The sequence below is a fragment of the Penaeus chinensis genome, chromosome 43 (genome assembly GCF_019202785.1).
Source record: "Penaeus chinensis breed Huanghai No. 1 chromosome 43, ASM1920278v2, whole genome shotgun sequence".
Lineage (NCBI taxonomy): Eukaryota > Metazoa > Arthropoda > Malacostraca > Decapoda > Penaeidae > Penaeus > Penaeus chinensis.
Window position 1 is genome coordinate 16998439 of NC_061861.1, and position 20000 is coordinate 17018438.

The 20000-nt window shown below is 38.7% G+C and overlaps 1 protein-coding gene across 1 annotated transcript; it reads left to right on the plus strand.

The window, feature by feature from the left end:
• The first annotated feature begins 2470 nt into the window (after positions 1–2470).
• Positions 2471–15027, plus strand: LOC125048285 (T-complex protein 1 subunit alpha-like). The gene is made up of 12 exons (XM_047646916.1): positions 2471–2629; positions 6432–6517; positions 6829–6933; positions 7757–7878; positions 9288–9387; positions 9811–10003; positions 10278–10423; positions 10657–10791; positions 11252–11397; positions 12285–12477; positions 13846–14032; positions 14261–15027. The coding sequence occupies exons 1-12, from the start codon at positions 2560–2562 to the stop codon at positions 14443–14445; spliced, it is 1668 nt and encodes a 555-aa protein (XP_047502872.1). The 5' UTR covers positions 2471–2559; the 3' UTR covers positions 14446–15027.
• The last annotated feature ends 4973 nt before the right edge of the window (positions 15028–20000 follow it).

Here is a 20000-nt window from a genome sequence, read left to right on the forward strand (position 1 = left end):
CTTTATCATAACTATCTTTATTTTCATGGATAATGATAGAGATACTAGTGATAAGATAGAGTTAGAACAGTATAAATTCGTAATACTTTGTGTGTGTTTGTGTGTGTTTGTGTGTGTGTGTGTGTGTGTGTGTGTGTGTGTGTGTGTGTGTGTGTGTGTATCCGCGTGCGTACAAGCGTGCGTGCGTGCGTATGCTTATGTGCGCGTCATTCTGTGATATTAATATTGCCAGTTATCATTTTACATCATCAAAATGAAGGTATGTGATTTCAAGCGTAACGTGATATTCAACACAAAACAGAATTGTGATGTAGATGGATAGATCATTTCTTTTTCTAAATATTTTATTGCTATTTTTATTACTTATTATCACAACAATCATCGCCGTCGTTATTATAATTATTATGAAAATCATGATAATCATAATGATGATGATGATAACATTAATAATGATTATGATAATGACAAAACCATGTTATTAATGATAATTATAATAATGATCAAGTGATAAAAAACAATAACAACAACAACAACAATGATAATGATAATTAGTATGATTAGCATAACTTCTAGTAGTAGTAATAGTAGTAGTATCATTACCATTATCATCATTATTGCTATTATCATTATTATTATTATTATCATTAATATCACCATAATCATCATTATTATTGCGATTAATATTATTATCATTATTATTATCATCCTCATCATTACTATCATAATCATTATCATCATTGTTATCGTTATCATTATTATTATTACTTATTATTATTATTATCATTATTATTATTATTATTATTATCATCATCAACATTACTATTATTATCATTATTGACATTATATTTACTATCATTAATAGAAATATTTTTGCTGATAATATCCCTATGATCGTTATCAACCATACTATTGTCATTATTACTATCATTATTATGATTGATATCTTTATTGTATAGCCATTATTAGTAGTGCAGTATTACTGTTATTGTTATTGCTACAATTATTATTATCTTTTTATTATTATTATTATTATTATTATTATTATTATTATTATTATTATTATTATTGTGGTTGTTGTTGCTGTTATCACTATTATTATCAGTTATTATTGTTATAATCACTATCATGATTATCATGGTTATCATTAATATCATTACCACTATCATTATCATCATTAATAATATTATTATTATCTCTATTATCATCATTCTTCTTATCGCCGCCATTATCATTATCATTGTAGTAATATTAGTATTATCTTCATTATTAGTGCATTATAATCACGATTACCATTATCTATATCATTATTAACATTATTTCCATTATTATCTATGCTACCATTGTAATTAGTTTTATCATTATAATTTATTACATCATCATCATTATCATTATTGATATAATTGTGATCTATCTCTGACTGCCTGGCTGCCTGTTTATTCATCTATTCATATTTGTTTATTGATAGTTTTATGTAAATTGATAAATTGATAGATAGATACACAGAAGATAGGGATGCTAGATATAAAGTGAAAACAATATTATTCTTGTGATTTCCTTAATTGTGAAAATATTGATACTGATAATGATGATATTCATGATAATGATAGAAATAATAGCAAGAGTTTGAATGGGAGTATATGTAGAGTAATGATAAGGCACAACAATAGAAATGATAATGACTGATAATAACAGTAATGATAATGACAGTGATAACAATAATGATAAAATAAGAAACTTTGTCATCTTTGCAACAACAAGAACAAGAAAAAATAACATGATATGATGAGTGTTATTATGATAATTACAATGAAAATCACAATTACAGTGAAGATTAACTGTAATAACTACATTAACTGATACCATTATTACTATGACACCATAGCAATTATCCGTTGAACATCAGTTCAGTATCTAAACAGAAATTGAACGACAATGAGCAATTAAAAAATACTTGCACATTTGTTTTAGTCTACCATTAAAATATCCCTTTTTCTCTCTCTCATCAACTATTTAAACCGCGAAATTTATCGAATAATTCTTCATATTTAAGCGGATTTGAACCTGGTTTGAATTTCCAATTGCTCATTCACACAACATACGTTGGATATATTGCGAAATGAAGGTTACTAAAAGGGAAGAAAATGAGAAAATTGGACAAAAATACACATTTGTCGTTTCGAGAAGAATCGAGAAGCTTCCCGTCGTCTGTCACGCGGAGCGAACAAAAGAACATCACGCAAATAAGATCGAATCTTTAGTGTATCTATAGTCTGAGGGCGAAACACGCATAATCTACCAACCACACCAAATTAAATAATATCAAAATAATCCAGAAGTAACCACAAAACTCCTAGAATTCAAATTCTCACCCAGTTATCCCATTCTAAGTGTCCTATTCCAAAAAACAACAACCCCCATCGCAAGAGAATCGAACCGTCTCCACGCTCCGGGATCCCTTCGCCGTCACGTTGTTGTTTACATGAGTCACACCGGCGGCGGCGACAGGAGCGAGAGGTCCGAATTTTCTCAGACTTTTTCCCCAAATAAATTAATAACAAAATGACGGCCGACTCTGTGCTTAGCATCCAGGGAAAGAGGTCCTCGGGCACCTCCGTCAGAACCGAAAATGGTAAGTGTTGGAGGAGTCATTTTGATGAAAATATAACTCATAAGATTTTATATTTCGCTCGGGTGATATTTGTGTAGGAGTATGCAATTGATTTTTTTTTTTTAATGATATCATTATTATTTATCGTTCTATCGAGTTTCTTTCGATGTTTTATCACTATAATGTGCTCTTCGTTATTCGCCTCGAGCTTGAGGAACGCGAATGATAAGAAAGTTAGAGAGAACAAAGAAAAAAACGAGTGAGCACGAGGCACGTCCGCCCATCTCTGAGCACATGAACACATGCTCGTTATTTTAACTATTTTTAGCTCGATTTCTCTCCGCTTGAGAGAATAATGAAGCCTCTCGATTTGTTGGAGATGGAAGTTAACATTTTCAGCCGTCGTTGTTGTTTTTACGTGGAAATGATATAAGATAGGGTGATTCTTATAATAATGACGCATTCGCTGGAGAGGAAGTCCGTAATTGTCACTTTTGTTTTTCTTGGGGGGGGGGGGGGGGTATTTGTTACCGCCAGTCTTACCTTCTTTTCATTCCTTAGACAGGGGGGGGCAACCCACCCATACCCCCCCTCTTTATTAGACCTTTGTGCCTACTTATAGAAAACATGAAATTAAGAACTCTGGGTGTGTGAGGGTGTTATGGCATTTTTCGTCATTTCCTGATAAATATGAGGCTGCTGCAGATGTACCTATATTGCTTCTCACTCTATTAACCCCTTGGTGATGAGTGAAGAAAACTTAAAAAAAAAAACTCTACACTCTGGCGATCAATGGTAACGCGCCGACTTTGAGCACGGGAGTTTGGTACATTGAGCCGAATCACTGCCTCAGAGCGCTTTGGTGCGCCGCCGCGGCGTACAGCCGCACGCCAAATTTCAGGCGGTTTGTTGACGTATAGAGATGCAACCCGTCGTGAAGGGGTTAAGATGGCAGTGTCCATTTTCCTCTATCTGTGGGTCGCTCTCAGTAACCTTAATCTTTTTTATTATTATTAACAAATTAAGCTGTCATTACTGTGCATACCCTTTTGGGCACTGGCCAAGGGGAGGGTTGATGGGGGTTGGAGTGGGTGGGGGGGGGAAGCTCTGCTCTCTAACACTCCCTAGGAAACCTTGTTTGGTTAATTCTTCACAGTACGGATGTGTTTGCCAGGGATTAAGTCCACAAGTCCACATCACATAATATATTTAACAATCAAATTTACCATGATTCGGCATGCCCTTTGAGCACTGCCCAAGGTGAGGGTTGACAGGGGGCTCAACCCCTAAAACCATTCTGGGAAACAATGTCTTCACCTTGGTATGCATGGCAAGAGTGTTCAAACTTAGGAGCACAGAGTGGACTTAGGCTCGAGGTGGCACTTTGTCTATTTCCTTTTTGACATTACTGTTCATGTCTACATATTATTTCATGTATGATCAACTACAATATTTAGTCATCTACAGGAATAGGAACTTCAGCTTGCCCTACCTTAGTGCAACCATACTGCAAAGATTAACCAAATCTTGCATGGATTTCCTGACACATGACTTTCATTGATAATGTTGATGTGATTTGAAAAAATTCTGGGGTAATTCCTTACAGTATAGATGCACTTCTGAGACTAAAGTTCTCGACCCCATGTCGCAAAATTAATTGAACAATCTAATTTGCCGTGATTGGGCGTAGCCTTCGGGCACTGCCCTAGGTGAATGTTGATGGGGGTTCTGCCCCTGAGTGACCCCAGGGAGACATGTCTTCACCTCAGTATGTACTGCAAGATTGACCTAAAACACAGGACACCAAGTTAACTTAGGCTCTGCTCTTGCCACATTCTTTTTCCTTAATTTGTGGTGCTGTCATTTGTGTTAGCAGATTATTTCATGTACTGATGACTATAACTTTTTCTCCTTCACAAGAATATCAAGTTGCCCTACCTTAGTGCATCCATACCAGAAAGATTAACTAAATCTAGTAATTTTTTTGGCTTCACTCAGCCATCCAACCTTGCAAGCATTGTTCCTTGTTTCAATTATTCATGTTATAATATGCATGATCTGTGGTCTTCCATTGCAAATAACACAAGTTAAAGTATTGGTAGTTGCTATATCTCTATTACTGCAGCCACTCCTGAGAACCGAAAACCTTCCTAACCTAGTGCCTTTTACTGTATATCCCTATTTGTGGAACCACCTGATGGCAGTGGACATACTCTTTTGCACAGCATTTGTCGCTTTCCATTTTCTGATGTTATACTTAGCCTGCGAAGATTATTTCATGAGTGTATCACCGAGTAAATTTTTCCTTTCCTTGGGATAGTGTCATTAGATTTTCTTTTAACCCTATGCCAATGGGTATCAAAAATCTTTGAGCATCATAAATTCTGGTGATTTTTGGTAATATTCAGACACTGTGCATGGGAGTCCGCTACATGTCGTGACATGCTCTGGTGCGTTGCTGTGTGTACAGCCGTACCCCACAGACCATGCGGTATGTTATGACGCTTGTACACGTTACCATTGGGAACTGGTTAAATGTATACCAAAGTAGTGTGTTTTGCACAACTTTATCAATTGTGAAGGAAATACCATAGATGAAAAGTGTCTTAGTAGCCCGTCATAGTGTCTGCTTTAGTCAAAATTTATCTTGTTCCATTTGGCTCTGTGAAAGTGAAACTATACCAACATGTCTTATTTTCTTCGCAATGGCCATGCCCCTACCCATCCAACAGGCTTCAGGAACCTGTCAGGATTTGGGGGTTTGGATGAAGGAGATACAGATTGTAAAAAATATAGGGGGGTTAACCTTTATGGTATGGGCATAGTAAGCTAGTGCAAATTGTAGATGATGATCTTGTAACGAACATCATCATCTTGTAGAGGACAGAAGTTGCAGTTGTCAGTATAAGAAATAATCTGCAGACATAAATGGTAATGCCACAGAAATAGGGAACAGATAGCAGAAAGCACTGATTCCAGCTGAGTCCTTTCAGTGCTCCCGAGTTTCGTCTCTATCTTGTCATATATACTGAAATGAAGACAAAGTTTGCTGGATATGGAGTCAGGGTCTTAGTCTTTGGCAAGTGTTCGTACTGTAAAGAATTACCAAGGGGTTGATTCTGATTAATGTAAAGTAATGATATAAATTCTGTGAATTTGACAATTCATCCTCACAAGTGCATATTGTTTATGCAGCTTTAGTGGTTGTCTCCATGCCTGATGGTGCGGAGGCAAACAGAAGCTGTTGTATTACTCGTAATATGTATTGAATTATTGTTTGATATTGATGCGATACATGAACTAATACTGTTAAATAGTTAGGTATGGATTACAAAGTTATTTACTAAGTGTTTATTTGTCAATTTTGTATGTACTTTACAATTTATTTTCCATTTTCGTTCATTGTTAATAAAAAAATTCTGTTAAAACTTTTAAAGATGAGTAAAATTTCTGGACAAGTTTTAGATTTGGTGATACATTTTAAAAGTTAGAAATAGACCAGTATTCACAGTGGGTGTAAGTTAGCTGAGAAGAGCATAGTACATTATGATAAAGCATTAATAGGAAGTGCACAGTGTATTGAGTATATTGTAGTTTTAAACTTATGTTGCATGCTCTTCTAACCAAAACGTACATGAATATCATTGGTGAATTGGAAAAGAAAGTTGTGTATTAATGAAGTAAATTTTATTCACTGAAATGTTTGCTGTGTCTATAGGTTTTTGTCCATATTGTCTTCTCTACACAAAAAAAAATTACATGTTAAGTGACCCGTGCAGAATTAGGGCTTTCCACCTTCATTTTTTTTCCTTTTTATTTGCAGTCATCGCTGCCAGTTCTGTGGCCAACATTGTCAAGAGCTCCCTGGGGCCAGTGGGGCTTGACAAAATGATTGTTGATGATGTTGGAGTAAGTATACAGTTGTTTGTGTCTTATTAAACATTTTAATGCACTGGTATTTGTCTTGAGTGTATCAAGCTTTTTTCTTTTTTCTTTTTCCTTTTGCAAAAAAAGTATTTAAAAAAAGAAGTGTAAGGATAATCATGATAATATTAACCTTCTATAGGGACCCTATTATTTAGATATTGTAGGCTTTCAATTGACATCCTGGCAACTAAGAAGTTATTTGTACAGTTAGTTGTGCATTATTTGTAATACTTGCTGGCAATATATAATTTCAATATCTCTCATTTCCTTCATGTCTCTCTCCTTTCCACCAGGACGTCACAGTGACCAACGATGGTGCCACAATCCTCAAACTGCTGGAAGTTGAGCATCCAGCTGCCCGTGTCTTGGTCGAGTTGGCACAGCTGCAGGACGAGGAGGTGGGTCAATCCTATTTTTTGTTTCTATTTTGATTTCATTATTATTTTTCCTCCCTCTTGTGGTCAGTCTTTTGTTGCTTTCCTTTCTTCTGAATAATACAGGTAGTAGCTGATTTTAATCCTTTACCCATTATTAACTCATCATTTCATAATAATACTTTGAACTACATCTTCACATGTGTTTGTCACAAAGGATTAGCTTATTTTAACCACACTTTATTTAGTATCAGACTGATAAACATTTTCATCTTATATTCAAGGTAATGGAGAAGTGCATTTTCTTGAACCATTAAATTAGATTAAATTAGCAAACTGATGCTCATATTTTATTCCTTCAGGGGGCATATTTAAGTGTAAAATATTAGTAATCTAGGTAAAGAAAGAGCACTAACCACTTTCAAGTCAACTGTAGGAGAGTTAGACAATTCGGACAGTGATGGCGCTTAAGCTAGCCAGGTTCAAGGCACTGTCCAACACCATTAAAGTTCCCAAATCAGTGAATTCGGAGCTTCCTGATTTGGTCCATAGTAACTGGGGGTAACTTTTATAACCCAGTTTTTACCTCTTCATTTAATTTTAAAATGTTGCTGTTCAGTTGTAATTATTGTTGACTCAAGTTTTTACATTGTCACTCAGTGCCATGTTAATACAACCTTTATAAGCAGTCTCTGGGCACATTTCATTTCAGTAAGATAATGTTTTAATACACAGTATTGTTTATATATATATAAGTATGAAGAAGACGACATTGTTTTTTAGATATTTTTTTCTTAGCTTGCCATCAAGATCTTGACCCCTCTGTTTTTATTCCTCGACTCACCAGGTAGGAGATGGCACAACTAGTGTAGTGATCATTGCTGCAGAGCTCCTGAAGGTTGCTGATGAGCTGGTGAAACAGAGGATCCACCCTACGTCCATCATCGCAGGCTATAAGCTGGCTTGCAAGTGAGTATGATGAATAGTTTACATAGCATTAGATATAGATATAAAGGTGTACGTGATAAGTTGGGTGGTTATGGATGGCAGCTTGATAATTATTTATTCAAACTTGTTCTGCCTGTCATAATAGAAAGAAAGGAAAGAAAAGTAAAGTAAATAAAATTAATAATTATGAGAATAATAATGATGATGATAGTAATAATGACAATAAAAAACAAACTTGAAAGGGGCAATAGTATGATGATTAGTATTCTTTGTTAGTGAAGAGTAGATTGTATGGTAATTATAGATATACCATTTTAGAATGGAAATAGTGTTGCAAGTAATCCTCTCCTGCATGTGAAGTGAATTCTGGGTTGCTTACAGTTGGTCCTGTGAATATACATGGTGTACATGGTGCAGGGCTCAATTATTGCTACCCTACCAATCATGTTTCACTCCAAATCATGTTTTGTCGTGTTTTTTTCTTTCTTTTTCTTTTTTCCCAACTGTGAAAAGAAAATGTGTTTGCCTGTAGAGAGTGAGTTGCCAGTAAGCAATTTCTCACATGTGAACCTATTTACTCCTAACTATTGCTAGGCAGCTAGGGTGGAGAGAAAAGTTATGTAAACCATTAAGTAAATAGTACAAAACCCTATTTAAAAAAAAATATATATGTGGCAGGGTTAAACCAGTTGCAATTGGAAATGGTAGGTGATAATTTTGGAGATATGCATACTAAGTTGAGAAATATGAGTCAAGGGTATTTTGGATTATTATGGAACAGTACAAAATTGTCTAATTAACCTCATAATTGCTTTTTTCCCATGTCAAAGTGGACCATGAGCCAGAGGCAATGTCCATTTTCCCCATAGTCTGTGATTATGGATATGGCATGAGATTAGTTAAAAGCTAGAGGGAGAGTTAAAACATACTTTGGAATAATAAGTGAACTATTGTTTAGCACATGTAACATATACAAGCTTAATATGTGTGGCATGGATATTTGCAACCTGGTAAATGGGCCTAGTGTTTGATGGCAAGAAGAGTGGCAACCAGGCATGAATGATTACAGGATACAGCAGATAAGAATTGTTGGGATGGGAAGTAAAGTAATAATACCTAATTCAAAGATTTACTATCATCACTGTCAATTATTATTATTATTGCACTTTATCATTATAATACCATTTTTAATTAACCCGGGTCACACCTATAGCTATCATAATAAACTAACTCAACGCACCGGGTATGGCTATAGGCATTGCAACGTGTTAGAGCACATATAGCAGAAAGTTCTGCTACACAGCGGACTCCTGGGCCAAACGGCAGGATGGTTGCCAGAAGCCTCCGGAGTCAATGACACCAAGAGATTTCTGATTCTGTCATTGAGAGATTAAGATTTACTTTTATTAATCATGGATTATTTCTCTCAGGGAGGCTTGCCGCTACATCCAGAACAACCTCACCATAAACACAGATGAAATTGGTCGTGATTGCATCGTTGCTGCTGCCAGAACATCTATGTCCTCTAAGGTGTGTTGTTGAAAATTGTATTAACTTGTTTTTATATAGTTTAATAAAATGCAAAGAAACATAGTCTGAAATAAGGAATGCATATTATTATTATTATTTTAGATATATTTTTAAAATTTTGTTTTTTGACTGTCTAAATATATAATACACACACACACACACACACACACACACACACACACACACACACACACACACACACACACACACACACACACACACACACACATAATGTATGTATGTATGTATGTATTTATTTGAATAGATAGGGTAATAGGACCTTACTTTTTTTTTATTGATTTTGCAACTTCCCCTCAACTCGCTTATCATTGCCCGTGTTTGCAACTGATCCATCGTTCACTCCAACACTCCACTCTGGCTCTCAACTACCTGCCGCTCATATCCAACCTCTGCCACACACAGGTGATCTCCATCGACAGTGACTTCTTCGCTAACATGGTGGTTGATGCAGCCATGGCAGTGCGCACAGGAGATGGCAAGGGTGGCCACAAGTACCCCATCAAGGCCATCAATGTCCTCAAAGCTCATGGCCGCTCAGCCAGGGAGTCTGTCATTGTCAATGGCTATGCACTCAATTGCACCATCGCATCACATGGTAAATACGCTTGTCGTGGAAGTGGTGGGGGAAAAGGAATGAGAAATGTGATAGATTAAGGTCTTAAAACCTATAAAGTGGTCTAAAAAGCTATGTAAAATATGTTGTGTCTTTTACCGGTGAATGCTGGTTAATTCGGTTTAAGAGTTTAAGAGCAGGGAAATTTGATTTTGTGCTTTTATGTCACCTTTGTGCTTGATTTTTGTGTATGTCTGTTATTAATGAATTTCCTATGTTTATTTCTACATTTAAAGCACTCTTTCTTTCCCATCAGCCATGAAGAAAAAGATCACGGGAGCCAAGGTTGCCTGCCTCGACTTCTCTCTTCAGAAGGAAAAACTCAAGCTCGGCATCCAGGTTCTTGTCAACGACCCTGCCAAGCTCGAGTCCATCAGACAGAGAGAGTCAGACATCACAAAGGTTAGAAGGGATGGTGTTTGTTAAAGGGGGGAGGGGTAATTTTGATCTAATAGTCTGCAAATATTGTGCTATATAATGTCAGGGTCACCCACTTGGAATTAGATTTTACAGGTTCAGGGACAGTGTTTTTTTTCTCCTTGTCTTATGAATTTGGACTAGTTGTTTTTTGCCTTTCTATATTTTACACGTTTTTCCGTTTCCTCTTCACAAACCTCCTAATTCCATACCTGCAGGAGAGAATTGAGAAGATCCTCAAGGCTGGTGCCAATGTGATTCTCACTACCGGCGGCATTGATGACCTTTGCCTCAAGTACTTCGTCGAAGCCGGAGCCATGGCTGTCAGGCGTTGCAAGAAGTCCGATCTCAAGGTAAATATGAATGATATTGGTCATCCTCTTCTCTCTCAAATTATGCTTGGTTGGGACTGTCTGGATCCCATCACAGAGCAGAAGAGTAGTGATGATGAAGTGATGGGATTGAGAGGGAATAGTTCTTTGGGGCTGGAAGAAAACAAAAGTACCAAATAGGCTTCATTGCACTCACTGCCAATTATGTTTGATTGAACTCTTCATCCCATCTAAAAGTAATAGAAGTGACAGCATTCTAGGTTTTAAGAGCTGGGGCTTTGTCAAGGCAACTCGGATGTAAGGAGAAACTTGATTATGCACAGCTCATCTTATGGCTCATTGGGGTTAAGAACAAGCATAAGTTGGTTTCAATTTCCTTTTCTCAAATGATTGAGAATCAGCATAGATTATTATCAAGGACACGCATATTTGATACCATTACTGAATAATCATAAATATCCTTTTATCTCCTCAACCCCAGAGAATAGCCAAAGCAACTGGAGCCACTTTCCTCACCACCCTGTGCAACCTGGAAGGAGAGGAGACCTTCGACCCCACCTACCTTGGCGAGGCCGCAGAGGTCTCCCAGGAACGTATCTGTGATGATGAGCTCATCCTTATCAAGGGGTAAGGGAAAACAGGTGTTTGTTTGCTGAACCATGTACTTTGAAGTAAAATTCTTACCACAGGTACAGTGCAATTTTGGTGATAGTAGATCTGTTTATAGTTTTGAGTTGGTCATTGATGTAGAAGTAGATATGAAGGTAAATGATGAAAGGTACATGTGGATTTTAATAGGTTCAAAACCCTTACTAAAGTAAGCAACATTATTATAATAAACATCAAATCACAGATGTGTTACCAGAGTTTTAAAGCTTAGTTGAAGTAGATTTTATTTTTTACAATGTTTTGAATTATTTTTTATTAATCAAATTGTCCCACATGACAAGAATACATGCTATACCTACTTGAATATTAGTTTATTAGTTGTCTTTATAAATAGATGACTTTACATATGCTTAGTTGCAAAAGAGTTGATTATTAGTCCTACTTATCTTACATTTTTACCCTTTTCCTTGATTTATGGAAAGCTCTTTATTTATTGTTTTACTTATATTAATATATTATTATTATATCAATAATGATAACACCAGCAATAATTAAGTATTTGAAAAAAGAGCACATTTTCCTGCAAATATAGAAATAGGAAAATCAGGCACAGTCACTAGGGCCTACTAATTGACTCCTTGGCGGCTGTAATGCCATCTGCAAGCAGCAAAATTTATACAAAAAAACTAGAGTAGACCATACATGAACCTTCCATGATTGGGCTAAACTTTGTGTATCAGAAGCATAAGCTTGAATTCACAGGTCTCTTAACAACATAAAAGTGCATTGGCAATCCAACCACATTTCAAAGAATTCTATAAAAAACATGCAGGCAATGCGTGTACTTCTGACAGTTCTCCAAAACCATGCAGGTTATTCACATACTTTAATTTATTTCCCCACAGGCCATCTGCCCGATCTGCCAGCTCCCTCATCCTCCGTGGTCCCAATGACTTCTACTGTGATGAGATGGAGCGCTCCATCCACGACGCCCTGTGTGTGGTCAAGAGGGTCCTGGAGAGCAGCTCAATTGTGTGTGGAGGTGGTGCTGTTGAGGCTGCCTTGTCTGTTTACCTTGAAAGCTTTGCCACAAGTTTGGTAAGTACAAGATCATCGTCTGCTGCAATTGCATCATCATGAGATTATTTCATACATTATTGTAGTGGTATATCAGTCTCTCTTTTTTTCTTTACCCTTGTCCCTTTTTCTGTTCACCAGTCATTCTTCTGTCCTTTCTCCTTTTCCCCTCACACACTCATACCCTTACTCTTTCTTCTACCTCTTGTACCCTTTGTCTTTCCTCTTTACTATCCTCTTACCTTTTCTTTCCGCCACATCTTCCCTCCGACGTTCATTTTTCACCATTCTTCATCCTTCCTTTCTTCTCCCTTTCTTCCCTTCCCATTCCCATTATCCCTTGCTCTTATCCTCATCCTTTGTCCACATATCTCAGCCCTTATCCCCACAATCCCTTGCCTTGTCCCTCATGTTTCCTTTTTCCATCTCCTCACTGCTCTTCCCCCTTTCCCCTCATCAGGATATTTCTTGTTTTGATCTTTAGTTGTATTTAATTCCCCTAGAAATATATTTTCTCGGAATAGAATTCCCCTAAATATACATTTTGCTCAAATTCTAACAAAACTTGTCATATTTCATAAAGCTAGATTATAGAAACTGAAATTTCTTTCTCCCTCAGACTTGAACTTAGCTAAGCAGCCCTATGTCTGTTGTGTAGACTTGAAGTTGATAACCAAAGCCACAGAGCACATACTCAAACTGCTCTAAATTGTGACAGCAGACAAAACTATTATTTTTTTAAAGAAAAAGTAATAAGCCAATATATGATTTAATTCAATACTTTGCCTCTTGATGGCATCTGTGATGCCATTCCAAGGATAGCCATCTCACCAGGGACTTGTATATGTCATGCCAGCATTACCTTTCTGTCATTTGGACTTTCCACTTTTGCAAGGCTTAAGTTTAGTCTGAAAAATAGCACTAAGGCCTCATTATTTCATGTCTGCATTGAAGCCAGCCATCAGGACTTCATTGGTTCATACATGGTGGGAAAACAAATGCGCTAGTTACCTGTGCTGGCATGTGCTGTGTGATTATAGGGCAGCTTTGTAGTTTAGGCCTTTTGGTGTTATAGCCATTCTGGAGGCCAAAGTTTACATACTCATTTCCTTGTCCATGATAAAATATTGATTTCTTTGTAATTATGTTGTGTCATGTAGCTTACTTCTTCCAGTTCCCTTACCCATCCCTTTATACCCTTTTCTTTTCCTTCCCTTGATAGTTTTCATCTTTCCTTGTCTCTTGATCTAATTCTTGTTCATCCCACCTTCCTTTCCATAACCCTTTCCCTTCATGTCTTCTGCTTCCCCCGTCCATTTTACCCCTGGTTCTTTTTATCCCTTTCCCCAATTTCCTTTTCCCATCACTCATCCATTTCTTCTTCTGCAGAGCTCCCGGGAACAGCTGGCTATTGGAGCCTTCGCACAGTCCCTCCTCGTCATCCCCAACACCCTGAGTGTGAACGCCGCCAAGGATGCCACAGATCTGGTGCCCAAGCTGCGTGCTTACCATCACTCGTCACAGGTCAAGACAGAGCACTCACAGCTCAAGAACTATGGCTTGGATCTCCTTGAAGGTGAGAGAGAGTTGGCTGAAAAGTTATTTTGGCTTTTGTTCAATTTGATTTAGGTCTCGGGCTTAAAGGTAAAAAATAAAGTGCCAGTTTGGATTCCAAATCTTCATCCATTTTTCTTCAAATAGCAAAAAGCAAAGGAGATGCCAAAAAGTCACACTTACCATTCACACTTTATTATTTCCTGTTTCACAATCTCCCATTTACATGATCTATCATCTTGCCCACCAGGCCAGGTCCGTGATAACAAGAAAGCTGGTGTGTTTGAGCCTGCACTGAGCAAACTGAAGCAGCTCAAGTTCGCCACAGAAGCTGCCATCACCATCCTCCGTATCGACGACATGATCAAGCTGGAGCCCGAGCCGACCCAGGAGAGCGGCTACCAGAGGGCGCTACAGTCCGGACAGCTTGGTTAAGATGTTAGACTGTCTGGTTTAGTTGGGCGTTTGGTGGTAGGGAGGCGTCAAGGAGATGGAGGAAGAGGAAGGAGGACGAAAATGTTTCTCAGAAGAGGATGGACTGACAATAGCTACTCGAAGCCGGTGGAGAATAGAGGGTTCTGGAAGCTGCCTGAGAGGAAGTCCGTTTTAGGAGAGTTTACGAAGAAAGGCATCGCAAAGCGTTTGCAGTGCTTTTCATATCTCTTTCTTTCTCTTTCCCACTCTTGTCTCTCTCTCTCTCTCTTTTTCTCACACACATTACAGCAGTTTCTTTGAAGCTGCAAACTATTGCATTTTTTTTTTTTTACTGACACCTTGCCAGAAATTGGTGCAAATCTTCGCCATCTTAAAAGAAAAATATTGGAAATTAGATTAATGCCTAAAGCTAACACTGCTTTTTTCACAATTTAAAAGGACTGATGTGAAACAAGATTACTCAAAAATGCTTTAATATTTCATGTACGGGTTGTGTACCACATGTGTAACGCCAGTGAAAAATTGAATATTGATCAAAGGTCTATGTTGTGACATTTCCTTTATAATAAATCCCAAGAATTATTAGTATATTATTTTTTCCTCTTGTTTGGTTGTTTTAATATTATGAATCATTATTATATGATTTAAAAAAAAAAATGTAAAGTATATTCAGGTATCCAGAATATAAATTATTTAAATAGAACAATGGTAAATCATCAAATACAAAGACACCACAAGTATGAATTTCTTTTTAAATGATAATGTAAAGCCATATGTTTAGAGACTCGCATTGTGCAAGATAAATCAGGAGGAACAATATTTAACCAAAATGGAAAGACTCAGTGATGTATTAACACAGTTTAAATGGAAAAACTTTTTATTAGAGAAGAGAAATATTAATCATTACATAAAATGGCACGGATAAAGTATGTAAAAACATTTTGTCTCTGCATCTTTTGATAGATAACGGAACTTCATGACTTGTCCTTCTTTGGCTGGTTTACTGTAAGGTAGACTAAACTTTCTATGCAGGAATTATGGCAGTAAAGGTGTACATATGAAATCAAGAGACTAAAAACATTATGAAGTTAAATGATTAAGGAAATGATACAGCAAAATGAGTTTACGATCAGGAAAGTCCAGTCAGTAAACCGAAATAGGTGTCTACTAAATAGTGATTATGAAATTTGTTACTAAGGGAATGTATGAGATATGGAACATACACACAAGCTGGATAAGAAATTTTGAACTACTTACATAATGGTTAACTCTATGGAGGATAGCCCGGCACTCCAGAGTAAAATAGAGACGAAGTACTGCTTATCCCCCCTAACCCCTTGCTTGTTGTGGGGGAGCAAAGGAGACCGGGATTGAGGCCCAACATAGGAGATCACCCCTACCTTGGTCCTCAGCCCTCGCCTCAATTAATTTTGCATGGTCTTTTCTTCTCTCCTTTTCCTTTTTTTCATTCCCATGTTCTGTCCACTTATCCTAATTAACTCATTTTTGCGGTTTTTGCCCAAATGCTTTTATAATAATGCCCCCCAATCCCTTGCCCGTTGTTGTCGTGGGGTGGCTTAGGAAGCGGAGACTGGGACCCAATGCTGGGGAACTCCCCAACCTTGGGACTCAGCCCTCGACTCAACAAATTTTGCATGGTCTTTTTTTCCCCCTCCTACTTTTTCCTTTCTGTCCCTTCACCAACCCCTTCTACTATCCACTTCCTAAGGTGTGAGAGCCGTGCTGAAAGGATGAAAGGCTGACTTTGTGCCAGTCCTGAACGGCCTGAGGGAGCCATGGGCACGGTATTCCCCTGCTTTAGTTGTCTAGCCCTTACCCCTCAAGCGACCCTGAGGGGTGGACCGTTTCTCTCCCCAACATACTCCAGGCTTAGCATGGCCAACAATGAATAACGAATAACCATTAACCATTAACCATTAACCATACCATTATTAGAGGCAATGAGGCTTGCCTCTTCATCAAATAGCTCCACCAATTCAAACTCGCCCGATTCCCTGACCACAGGCTCTCCTTTGACCACGGCTCTGAACACTACAACTAATACCCCCTTCTCAATGCCGACTAGTACAGTATCCACCCTAATCAACACCCCAGGAGACATTTCTACTCCCAACATGCTCAACTTCAACAACTATACCCCCACAACCTTCTTCATCAACTACCCCATCCTCCCTTATACTACCTTACAACCTTATTGTCCACCTCCCCATAACACTACCTCCCTCAACACTACTCCCTCTTCCACATGCCCCCGTCCTTCTACTACCCCCATCTCTACAAAATTCTTAAATAATATATTTAGCCCAGCCAAATGGGACCGATTTTCCGTGATCCCTCCCACAACTTCTCACACTTTCTTCTTTGACAACCTGTTTTCATTCCTCATACATATACATCCTTCACTTGATCTAACCCCTATATATTACCTTACCCAACCTTAACCCCTTTACTCGTCAATTCCTTTGCCCAACTTTGACAACTAATCACTAACTCAACCACCCTTCACTACCATTTACTATAGTGCTACATGACCTTAGATGTCTAGCACATTTATTTTGCTTTTAACCATTATTATTATTATTTACATTACCTCATCCGACCCTAACCCATTCACTCACCAATCCCTTAACCCAGCTTTAACAACTAATCACTAACCCAAACACCCTTCACTAACATTAACTATAGTGCTACATGACCTTAGATGTCTAGCACATTTATTTTGCCTTTAACCATTAACCATTAACCATTTTTTAATAATGCTCTTTTCACTACCATACAACCCTCTAGTGCTGTTCAACCTAGAACTTTGCCCAAATCATGGACTCGATCCTAACCCTTTTCGCTACTATACTTTACTATTGCGACATATGACCTTTGATGACATATAGCGCTTCCTTACCTGGGGGCTTTGTCTCCAAGCTTCACGTTATCGCTGTATTTTGTTCATGCCGCTAATGACCTTAGATGTTGACGCAGCAGGTTTTTATCATTAAATAAAAAATATAGAGGATGACCCGGCACTTCTCACGATAATTCCTGAATAGAACAGAGACGAAGTAACTTATACTGCTGAATATCCCCTCAGTCCCGTTATGGTGGGTGAGCTTAGGAGACGGAGATTGAGGCCCAAGGGCTCAGCTAATTTTGCAGTCTCTAATTCCCTTCTTTTTCTTCTCCAATTTCTTCTACTATCCACTCCCCCCCATGATCGTTGTTGTTGTGGGGAGCTTAGGAGACAGACTGAGGCCCAAAGTAGGGGCTCGACCCTACCTTGGGCCTCAGCCCTTGCCTCAACTAATTTTGCATGGGCCTTTCTTCTCCCCTTTCTTTTTCCTAGTCTATTTCATCCCATTCTTTTGTCCACTTATCCTAATTATTAACTTATGTTTACCCTTTTCGCCACTATACTTTACCATAGTGCTTTATGACTTTGATGTCCAGTACATTTGTTTTAATAAGTAACCATTCTACTATCCACTTCGGAAGGTGTGAGAGTACAGCATTCCCGTAATTAACTGTCTAGCCCTTACCCTTCAAGGGAACCCTGAGGAGAAGATAATTTCTCTCCCCAACGTACTCCAGGCTTACCATGGCCAGTAATGAAGATTTTGTACCCCTACTAGGTGAAATGAGGCTTGCCCCTTTATCAACTAGCCCCACAGATTTAAATTCTCCCGATTCTCCGACCCCCAGGCTCTCCTTTGACCACGACTTTGCGCACAACAACTACCCCCACATCAACGCCTACTAAAGCATTATGACTGACTGACATCACTGACAAACCCATTCCTGCCTGATCTCCTCCCTCCCTAAATAAATGTACCGGAACTGCCTCCATCTCTCCAACAAACTTCCCTGCCTACGACAAGGATTGGTCAGATTGTGGAGAAGACTTACTCCCTTGCCACATGGGCTATGATGCAGCATCAGTACAGTGCTACACCATTCCCCTAGAGGCCGTCGTAAGTCCTCCACCAATAGTGCCAAGATTACTTTCCGTAGGTATGACCTCCCCTTGATTTTCATATTTGCCGAGAATTATCCCTTGTGTGACCAAATCAGCCTCCACTCCTCCGTCAATGTCAGAATTGTTGGCATCTCAGCCATCCTGCCAAACACTGCCGTTCCACAGCCCGATGCTCTCTCTGTGCTCAACCTGGTCATGATCGATCAAACTGCTCTGCACAGTCACGCACATGGTTCAATTGTGGTGGCTCCCATAATGTAATTTTATAGGGGTCCTCTTGAATTCTAAATCCAGACACTCCAATCTCTACCACTACCCCAACACCTTCTCCTCTTTCTCCTCGCTCTACGCGTAACAGATAATCTAAACGTTCCACCCCATCTCCTACCACACCCTCGCCTCCACCTACCTCTTGCTCTACCCCTCAGACACCTATCTCTTCTTCGCCCCCTCATTTGAAAACCTTTGTTTCTCAGACCTCCCCAACCCAATCCACTACAGAAACTCTCGAAGACCTTCAAAACTATATAGTCATAATCCAAGATAACATGCCTACACCTCATCCATCTTCCAATATATCTGTTCCCATTCCCTTTACACTCAAAGTAACCGTCGACACCTCTCCTCCTCCTATTCCTTCTTCCCACTCCCTCCCAGCATCAGCCGCCCCTTCCTTCCCCATTATCCCTTCCCCTTGGATACACATGTGACTCTTTATCACAGTCTCCTTCCTGGATTCCTCTCCTTCCTGACATTTCTCCTGAAACGGTTGTCTTTTCGCCCTCAAATCCCCCCTTTCTCCTTTTCCTAATCCCTGCCTTACCCAGCGGACGTCCTTGCAGAATCCAGCACTTCTTACTTTGGCAACTTTGATCTAATCACTCTTGATAATCCCTACCTTAGCCCATTTACTCACCCTCTCCACCCACACCACTCCTTTTTGCCCTTGGTGTTTTAAGATTTAAAATACCATGTGAGAACCGTCAAGCCAAGGAAATGGGGCAGGGGGGGGGGGGGGAGTTTATCTTGCGACCTCAGATGGCGATGCTCGGGTCTTCTGCCTGAGGCGGCGTTGGGGTAAGGAAGCCCGAAAGTCAGGGTTCAGCTGGTCGGAGTAAGAAGTGGTCGTGTACACCAGATGGGTCGCAGTGGGCAGGATATTAGGAAATCCCGGTGCCTTCGGTTATTTTATTTTATTTTTTTGCTTTTTATTTATTTTGTTTTGTTTTAAATGCTTTCTAGTTTTATGGAGTTCTTAATGCTGAAGTACCCCCCCCCCCCTTGGTTCACCCATTTACTATTTTACCGTTTTGATTGTTTGACTTTAGATATGTTCTCCAGATTTGAACTTTCATTAATGTTTTAACGAGTTCCTCGCCAAGCAGTGATGATTATTGTAAAGGTAACGGAAAATAAATAAAAAGGAAATATGCTGTGTGGTTAAAGGGATCGGTGACCTGGAGATATAATGAAAATCTAATTCACTGATGTACGGAAATTTCAAAGATGATGATTCTATTGAAATCCCGATCAATAGAATACACACCTGTAAAGGTAAATAAAAGAA